At 41.3% G+C, this 10,319-nt stretch overlaps 1 protein-coding gene across 1 annotated transcript; it reads left to right on the forward strand.

Annotated features, from left to right (window-relative positions):
- The first annotated feature begins 4,571 nt into the window (after positions 1-4,571).
- LOC105456073 lies at positions 4,572-10,313 on the forward strand. Its single transcript, XM_011699851.1, has 5 exons — positions 4,572-4,816; positions 6,335-6,458; positions 7,086-7,236; positions 8,445-8,661; positions 9,415-10,313. The coding sequence occupies exons 1-5, from the start codon at positions 4,572-4,574 to the stop codon at positions 9,539-9,541; spliced, it is 864 nt and encodes a 287-aa protein (XP_011698153.1). The 3' UTR covers positions 9,542-10,313.
- Positions 10,314-10,319: the final 6 nt, after the last annotated feature.

Below are 10,319 nucleotides of genomic sequence, written 5' to 3' on the forward strand. Positions count from 1 at the left end.
TTCCTTCTCTCTCTCTCTCTCTACTCCTCCGCGATGATCTGTCTCTTTCTGCGTATTTGGTCCTGAACTATCCGAATTCCATTTCCGTCCAATTACAATTCATCCCCGTTTCAAAGCGGCAGTCACGCCGCGTTCATTTCGCAAGCGCGCTGCCGCCAGGAGCAATCATTTCTTTTCTCTTCATTTCGTCCACCCCACCCCCTTTCGCCTTTTCAAACCCGGTCACACTTCACCCTACGCCTTCTTCTGGTTTCGTTTGCTGACCAATAATGATGGATATTTGCGTTTTAAGCTAGCCGTAATGTATAATATTTATTACAATATTATTAAAATGACAAATGCTTGAAAGTACTGTATCATATTTGTGATATTGAATTTTAATCAATAATTATAGTAAAATGTAATAAATATATATCTATACGCGTTTATCGATAGATTAATTTTAAACACTAGACTAGTAAAACATATGCTATGTCAAATACCGTAGACGATGAGAAAGAGAGAGAGAGAGAGAGAGAGAGAGAGAGAGAGAGAGAGAGACAGAGAGGAGGACTTAAAGAAAGTTTATATTATCTCTAAAATTGTTCCGAGTATTTAATTTAAATTAGGTGCTGCACGTTTTGCGCACAGACATGAAATAGTGCACCTGTGTGATAAGACGAGAAGCATAACTAAAGTGAAGCGGGCAGTAGAGTGAAGTTTAAGGAGTTTTGGATGCGAGAGGGCGAGAGTCCTCGCGAAGAAAGTTCAACCCGAGGGGAGGCAGAGAAACGGTGAGAAATTAAGCAGATGCTCAACGTTCAGCGCCATATAAGAGACAATTTCGCGACATGGATTTTTTTTTCAACTCCAGTAACGACATAAGTAACTGGATCTTCATCCTCCATTGCACTTTCGCTCCTCTGGCCAAGGTAAGAACGGGCAGGGGGAGGGGGAGGGAACGGGGGAGGTCCTCCCAATACTTTTGCGAAGCGATGCTTCGGGCGTACCCATCCAGAAGAAAAGCGTTCTTGAGCTACAAGACTCCATTACTCTCATTAGACCCTCCCCCCCGCCCTGTGAAAGTGCCTTTTTTATGCCCCGATAGCTAATCTCTCGGCGATCGATAAGCTCCAAGACGAAACGGCTCAGCAGCGTATAAATAAACGACTATAAATAACAATTAATTTTAACGCGGCGGCGTCTCTTAATAAATATTATACATACCATCGACTTGATAAATAAAAACTAACGGGAAAAATATTAAAATAAAAATCTTATCTCATTCACTACCGCGTCCCGACTCGCGTGGCTTTTTGTACCAATTATAGCTCGTATCTATTTTCGTTTTTTCTTTTTCGAAAAGCTTTTACTCGCTGCTGTACGCTTTGTACTCTGTTATTCTGCCACGCGACGCAACCGCGGTATTTTCTTTTGTATCCGATGTTTGCGAACGACCGCTGCTATTGACATTTCTTTGATCACTGCGCGGTTTTCGACAGGCCCTTGACAATTATTGCCTTCGGGACACATCATACTTTGATAATGATTGATTAATGACAGACACCATCGAGCCCAAAATTGTCCCGTTGTAGAATTTATTAAACAAATTTAATGTCAACTTAATTTATTAAAGATTTGTATCAATACGCGCAACTTTATTTTAACATACTCATTTCATTTGTGTTTTTTTTAAATTATTTTACAAAGTAATTCTAACTAGAATAGTCATATTACATTATTCCCATTAAATTTTGATATCGAAAGAGATATTTAATATATTAAAATAATATATTCAATTGATAAAAAAATTGCGTAAAATTATTAACAGAAACGAATATCTACAATAAAAATTATTGCCAATACAAATTAGAGAAGATATAATTTTACCCAATTAATTATCGTACAAAACGGTCAAGGAGAAGAATAAACCTCTCGATTGATCATTGCGATCGTATCACATTTCGTCCTTCGTTTTTCACGTAATACGTAACGCCTCATCGTCTTTAATAACAACTTTTGACCATAACGGCCAGGCAAAAACTCCCGTTTCCTCTTGTGTTTTTTTTCCCGTTCACAGGCCAATTTATCGAGGACGTATCGTTTCGGCCAATCATCCAATTAAATGCCCACGCAGCCAATTCATCGCCCGCGTCTTTACGCAAGCGATGAAAAAGAGGCCGAGAGCGGCGTCGATCGGACTGCCCACGTATCCCCGGGCGATGTGCGTCGCGGCGCGCTGCCCGGATGATGATGCGCCGGGCAGATTATTGACGATGAAGTATCGCGCAGCACTGTCAACCTGGTCTGGTGAATTATCGGTGAGCTCTCGCCTCTCTCTCTCTCGTGCCGCCGCCGCCGCCGCCGCGAACCGATGTACAATCATCGTTCTTGCTATCGGTGGCATGAACGGATGTTCCGTGATATTCGCATAACGCATTCCATAGGTATTGTATAGGTATTGTACACGCAGAGAGAGAGAAAGAGAACTACATGCATCCACGCGCTCGCCCTCCGGCCGAATCGGGAAATTCTGCGCGATTTCTAATGATCGGCGCGGCGCGGCGGCGTGTCGACGAGTCACCTAACACGACCGGCAATTAAGAGATTTGAATGGGAGATTCGTCGTTTCGCAATCGCCCGGCTTTGACGATACCGGATGGCACCCGGCGGATTGGCCTCCTAATGCGCACGTTGAACGGTTTGACGACCGCGAGGAGCGAGGCGGCGACCCGTAGTTGATGCCTTTTGAGATCTCGAGCGCGATAAGCGGTCGCTACCCGATTGTTTGCCGTTGCCGTTAGCGAGACGCGTGATTTACTGCCTTTAACTTGGGATAAAATGAAGTTCCGCACAGATTGCGCGCGTGTAATAGAATTAAGTCAGAATGTTTCCAATTCTATGCGTTTTTCGCTTATATGTTTTGAATTTTATGTATAGCGTTTTCGCTTTTAATATACATTTAAATTTTAGAAATTTTATTGCATCATTTTTGGCTCGTGCGTCAATGATTTCCGAAGGCATTATGTCAGTGCAATTTTATATTTTACACTGCCAAATTTATAATAATTTATTGTACTTACTACTTCATCGACGATCCGGTGATCTGATTTTAGTCGACTTCGATGTTGATCTGCGACATCTGTCAACAAAAATGTTAATAAAATAATTAATAAAACAATGACAATAGCCGACATAAAATTTCGTTAATCTAATAGAATCATTTAATTGATATACATTTCAATATTCCCTACACAAAATCTATTGAGAGTATTAATAAAAGTAGCGCCAATTACAAAAAAAATAAGTGCATCAGATTATTGAGAAAATATTTAAACGATTTTTTTAGTTTTTATTTTTAATTATAAATATTAATTTTAATTGTAAATATCTTCTTTAAGCAGTCTAGCTGTTATATGCACAAATTTGTATTCTATAGAAATCTGTGGTTATATGTGGCAAATCGATATAGCTCTACACTCGATTGTTTTGACGAATGTAATTGTCGAAAGCTTGAATTAAATTCAAATGAAGCTTTTTATGCACTTGCATACATAATGATGTTTCAATATTTATGCGAGTCTTCAGATTGCTGTCATAGATTTTGCGATAAAACAATGGAAGCACGAGATGAATGTATTTTCTGAGTGTAGCTCCATAAAATATTAAACTGCCGCAATTATTAATTTAAGACTCAATATAGACTTATCTCAATGTAAAAAGAATTTTATATTAAGATTTATTAAATATTGCTATGTATTATGTGTTAAGTAGGTTAAAATCGTATAAAAAGAGAGAAAGCTAATGTATCAGAGTCCTGCTCGCTTTCTCCCTTTCTGGGAGGATTCCCCTAGTATTTTTTTCTATAACCGTGGAAAACGATACTTTAAAAAAAATATAACTGGGTCGGAAAAGAGAGTTTCGCGCTCTTTGTTCTGCTCTTAATACAAAGCGTCTTTGTATATCGAGCGCAAAAGGGGCATGGCGAAGGTTCGTAAACAGGACGAGTGTGACGCCTGACATTTACGGATGAAAGCTGCGTGTGTGCGCGCGTACAATTTCGACACTAGGTATCTCGAGCACATTCTGATCTATTGAAATCATTAGCGTGAGTAATAATCCATATCCAAGCGGCTGCATTTCCTCCTACACGCTTATCCGTTACTATAACAATTGAAACCTTCGAGTCGGTCGGTCGGTCCTTTTCTCGTGCGCGTGTGCGCATCAATAACAATCAGGGGATCAACCGGCCGCATCGGGGGGCACTTTTTGCCGCGCGCGCGGCATCTTCCGATCTCCGGTCTCGATCTAGTTCGCCCGTCTATTCAGCCCGTCCAAAGCGACGCGATTCGTAGGCGCATATATAAAAGGACCGTGGTGGAACGCGATACGGAGCAGTGTAGCACGACGTATGTCCGGCGCCTGACATCCTTCTCTCGCGCGCGATCGATCTCGCGTAACCGCACGCATTACGTATACGTGGGTATTATATAGGGATCGTTATACACGGGACGGGGCCGTTCCCTCTCGCGCGGCACACACTCGTGAGATCATCACCCACGTTCTCGGTTCGCTGGCAACCGCTATAAAAGATGTCGCAGCCGGAACAGGGGGGCAGTGCGCAGTGCGAGAAAGACATGTCCACGTCCAAGAGCAGCTCGATGTTGCGCCTGAATCAGGAGGGCCGACGCGGCTCCGCCGACTGGCCGGACCACGGCGACACCGACTCCGAGGTCAGCGAGAACGATTTTCTCACGAAGGGCGCCTTCCTCCTCACCCCCAGCCACGAGCTGAGCATGGAGAAGGCCGCCACCATCTGCGAGAAGATGAACTTCCGGTGAGCGCATCACTTTGCCCAGGCTATACCATACCTCGTCGCTTGGGGACGAGGATTATTTCCCGGATCTCCAAGCCGTTCGATGAAAGAGACGTTAAACCGGCCATCGTACTACCCCCGTCCCCCCCCCCTCCCCCCTGAACCGATAACTATGACGAACGAGCTCCGAAGTGTCGTCGGTTTTCTTTATCGTTAGTTGCTTTATCGTGCGCCTTGCGCCTCACCGATTGTGTTCGACAAGCTCATTATCGCGAAAGGATACACGCATTTGTATCGTAAAGTTTACAAATTGCATATTTAAAAATGTAAATTTAACTTGAAATTCTTGGTAATAATTCTTTAGATTGGTTGTTCATAAATGACCCTTCGAGAAATTTGTGTCAAATTTAACACGTCTCAAACATGTGCCCACTTAAATTTTTGTTATAATTTAATACAAGACGAACATGTTAAATAGTAACATAAATATTATATAAAAAAATTAACACAAAAAATATAATACTGACACAATTTGTAAGCAAACTGTGGAAGAATATTTTTCAGTAAAACATTTACGATATAATTTAAATTAACACGTATTTCATTCATTTATAAAATTTACATTTTAAAACGTATTATTTTTACTTTATTTCATTTACACATAAATTGTATTTTAACACAAGAAAGTTGAATATCAATTTACCACAAAATACTTAAATAACACAATCACATAATGTTAAATTAATTCGAATATGTTACAAATTCAACACAAAATTTTAACGAGGATTTGAATGGACCGTTTTTAACACAAATACAAAATGTTTTTTACTGTGTTTTTTATTGTGAGAATTATTAGTGAATAACTTTTTTCGTTTTTCAAAACAAGAATAATTATTGAAACAACGATACAAGTTACATTTTTCATATTTTGAAAAATAAAGGAATTAATAAACGAACGAATTTATATTTCCAAAAAATTAACTGTTTCATTATTTTTCATATTATCTTTTATAGTTTATTAAGACAAGCATAAAAATTTTGCGTAACGTCAAGATACAATATTTATGTACAAAGATCGATTTACGTCAAAATTTTATTCTTACTGATTTGTAGCATTCGCATCGGCCCTATGTGTATCGTCTAGATTACTTCGGCCTCCACTTAAGCTTAATCCGCAAGAGATTCTAAAGCACTTCCTGCCCGAATCGGATCTGAAAGTAGTTAAGTCAGCTGGCGCGTCGCGTCGCGTGAAGTAGTAAAGGCAGTAACAGGTCGGACAACAAATGCATTAAAGCCAACTGCGAGTGACGCTACGTACAAACGTTTTTGGCGCATCGACAATGAGTTCGTGTGCTTGACGGTGGCAGGATCTCATTCACGCTCATTGTCAGCATCAAAGTTGTATCAGAGTAAACATAATCTCTATAACTACGGTATTATTCTATCGTGTAAACGCTGTAAATACAGAAGACTTTCACAGACTTTCGTTTCCCTGATTAATTTATATTATAATAGAAACGACCTTCCATTACGATCTAGAGGTGCATTTTCTTTGACGAAGACCGCCACCGGCATTCTCTTCAAGTTCAGCAACATCGACGACTTTCAGGCGGTGTATAAAAAAGGCTTTCACAAAGTGACGGGCGCGCGTTTCTACAAAAAGGTAAGGTATATATACTCCGTACCGACGTATTCTCGCGGCTTTTAGCTCTGCGTCTCTGCAGGACGCGTTTTTTGAAAATATTTTTTTTCTTCGTCTCACCGATATAAATAACGGCCGGGCAAAGTGTAATTTTGTCACGAATAATTTAACGTACATTAGCGTTTTTAAACTTTACATCCGGGAGCGTTGCATTATGCTGCACGCGATTACCACGGGAAACCTTACTAAAGCCAAAGCACCTGACACACAGAAATACCTTATAGCGCTTCTGCAACTAATCTCGGGGATTCTGTGCATGGATTCTACACTCTCGTGTAGCACAAACACACATGTTGCCGGATATGCTAACAGAGTACAAAGGGTGCTCAACAATGAAAATAACTTAAACAATAATTTGCGTAAGCAGCGCGAATGTTGAATTTCATTATTGCGTTACACTAACTTAAAGCCGATTGGAGAAACATTTGCTTTATTCTTGAGAGAGAGAGAGAGAGAGAGAGAGAAAGAGAGAGAGAGAGAGAGAAAGTATTCCCTTTATTCTCTGAAATGTAAGTTCGCAACTCTTGTAACCGTTTTTGGATCTTTCCACAGAAATAATATGCATTACAATTCGTAATACATGTACAGGTCGCTATACCGTGCAGGCCGGCGAAGATCTTCACGGTCTACGTGCTGGATGTGCCCGAAGAGCTGCCGGAGGACGATATTAGACACGCTCTCTACAAATATCGATCTATCGTCGAAGTAACCAGGCTACCCCTGAATACGGGAACTGTTTGTGAGTCACGAAAATGCAAATGCTCCTTCTCCATATTTCCTCCATACCGTCGCGCTTTCCGGGGATGGGAGGGAGGGAGGAAAGCTTCAGACCCTATACGCGTAACGTGATGGATACTGCTTTCCCCTCTACGATCTCAAAAATCTTTTATATGTATTTAGATATTAGATATTTTGCGTGCATTTAATTTAGAACGCAATCTCAGTAAAAAAATTAACTAAACAGGATTTTTTGGTTACGGTATATACATTGATAAACAATTATGCATAAAATAATAATGTTATATATGTTATCGTCAAAATCCATAATCGTTAAAACCCGATTTCACTAATTAAAATTAGTTTTAAATTCAGTTGAAACGAGGTCTATAATTGTATACCTTATACTTTACATAGGTTTTCGACTTTTTACGCGTAGCGAGGTTTGACCCCCCCCCCTCTCTGTTTACGGGGCGAAACATGATCTATAATTGTACTGTCTACATAGGTTTCGATTTTACGTCTAATCAACCATTCTAGTTTTAATTAATGAATTTGTTTTAATGGATTATGGGTTTTGACGGTAACATATAAATACACGGAAAGAACAATTTTGCTAATCCAGATCTAAAAATAATTTTTGTTCAATAATCAAAATAATTTTGTGCGAAAGTCAAAATGATTGCTAGAATATCAAAACATTTTTAGCAATGCTTATCAGCTTTAACATTCCTACTAATTATTTTAATAATTTAACAAAAAATTATTTTCAGATCTGTTTTTAGTAAAATTTTTAGACCTTTCAACAAAATCGTTCTTTCCGTGTATATGTATGAATACATTATTTTATATATGATCGTTTACCAACTATACAGTAGCAAAAACATCCTGCTTGGCTCATTAGCCTTCTTTCACTATTTGAATCGAGTTTTATCTTTACGGACCTTAAATCCATAAAATTAAATCTCTGTAAAAAATTTTATTTTTGCAAAAAACGATTCGACATATCTATGTTATTCTTAATGTCTTGAGCAATATCAGTACATTTGAGTCACGCCAGTGACATTTCGCGCAATATCAACAATAGATTTTGCAATTGACTTCAACGTATATTCGCGTTTTTGTATACGCGCGCATATTTGAGAGCCATTACTTTCCGCGGCGCGACCTCGTCGAGTCTTTCTGCCTTTCTGCAACGCACGCAATAAAACGGTGTGTTAAATAAATCAGTGAAGGCCATCAATGACAAGCTAAAGAGCGACGCGCAGAATCTGAACGAGCCGGCGACGATTTATACGGGGCCACCCGTTATAAGGGTTACCCTGGCCAGCGTGGAGGAGACCTCGCTGCTGCTGAGCCGTGGTTTGGATTTTTATGGGGCCACATATTTCCCCACCGAAACGCCCCATCCAGCCGCTCAACCCCTCGCAAAATACAAAAACAACAGGTGGGAAGTGAATTCGTTCCGTGCATGCTCTTCACCGCGTTGCGCGACGCGACCGTTCCGGCGCGCACGTGATTCATCGACACGACAAATTCCGCGTGTGGTCGCGCGTGTTAAAAATTACGCGAGCGCGCGCACGCGACACCCGATATCGTCCCCAGCCCCGATATTTATTAACGATTTTCATTAACTATCGTAACGCGCCGAAAGTGCACTCGACAATCCGCCGTATAATCGCGGATTGTTCAAATGTCCGTTTCCGAATTATATACAGAACCGCTGTTATTAATACACTCGTACATACAGAGTGCGATAAAAAAATGACTTTACACGAAACGACTGTTCACACGAGATGAGCGAGCTATTGAATGTATCGATATTCTCCGTTTGTGCGAATTACGTTCGATTTTAGTTCGCGGTGTGCAGCCACTGGCTATCTATAGTTTCAATGAAAATCGTCCACCTATCGATTAAATTAAAACGTGGAATTAAAAAAAAAACACGAAATAATTGCTGTTACCTTAAAATGCAATCTCTTCTGTAAAAAAAAAAAAGAGAAAATAATGATAACGCCATTACGCGCGATTCGTTCTTCTATACTTCGCCATAATATCTTTAATGGAACATTGCCAATAAAATACAAAAGGTTTGCGGGCATTAGGAGGGAACGGCTCTTTTTAAAAATAAAAAAGAGGAAAGAGGAAGAAGAAGAAGAGAGAAAGAGAGAACCCCTTTTCACGTGTTTCGCCGTTGCAGATGGATCGAGCTGGCGTCGATCGGCGCGGGACAAAGAGTGAGGGACCTACTTCCGGTCTTTGACAACGCGGGCTTCAACAAATTGCCACCTCCGGCGAGCCGTGTAATAAAACCGCAAAGAAACTGACACGTCCCCCGTCCGGCACCCCGAATTCTTCGGCCGTCGCCGTCGCCGCCGCCGCCGTCGTCGTCGCTGCTGCCGCCACCGCCGCGATCGATAACGGCGACGAATCGAGGGAGGACGCCACCGCGAGGACGACGTTACGACCCGACGACAATACTAATGCAGACTACCTCGATCGAAATTCGGACGGTGGCACGGGGATCCGGCGGCTCGAGCGATTTCAACGCGACTCTAACTCTCCGTCGATCGCGACGTGTGAAAGTACGGGGTTCGCCGCCGTACGTATACGAGATAAGAGGACGCGTGGGAGAAGCGAGATGTAAGGAAATCACACGCTTTCCGAATCGAATGGACAATCGAATGGAGGTTTGGAATCTACGGAGGGACTTTAACGTGTAGAGAGACACAGGCGCACAATTTCTCTTCCCTCCGGCAGCGTACGACTCGGTTATTTTGTCTACTGCGAGTATAGATGTGTACCTATACACGCAAAAATTTGACTCATATTTTCCTCGGCGTAGATATAGCTGTATATCGCTAACAAAAATGTTAATTTACCCGATAAAAGCGTGAAAATTCGTGAGATCGTACGACGAGAGTCCCGAGCGAGATGATACGGCGCGTCGCGCCAGCGCGACGCGTTGGACAGTTAAGCACATAATAATACGTCAGCGCGTGTCGCATGTTCTGTCTCTCCCTATCGTTCCGTCACTCCGTGGGAAGGATATTGTTCATATCACTCGCACGCCGTTTATGACTCTCTCTCTCTCTCTCTCTCTCT

The sequence above is a fragment of the Wasmannia auropunctata genome, unplaced genomic scaffold (genome assembly GCF_000956235.1).
Source record: "Wasmannia auropunctata unplaced genomic scaffold, wasmannia.A_1.0 LD335787.1, whole genome shotgun sequence".
Taxonomy (NCBI): Eukaryota; Metazoa; Arthropoda; class Insecta; order Hymenoptera; family Formicidae; genus Wasmannia; species Wasmannia auropunctata.

Excerpts from the sequence above, each read along its gene's own strand:
- LOC105456073 (XM_011699851.1), top strand. The coding sequence starts at position 4,572 with ATGTCGCAGCCGGAACAGGGGGGCAGTGCGCAGTGCGAGAAAGACATG. Across the intron at positions 6,459-7,085 it reads GCGCGCGTTTCTACAAAAAG|GTCGCTATACCGTGCAGGCC; the intron begins GTAAGGTATATA and ends ATACATGTACAG. Across the intron at positions 7,237-8,444 it reads CCTGAATACGGGAACTGTTT|TGAAGGCCATCAATGACAAG; the intron begins GTGAGTCACGAA and ends TAAATAAATCAG.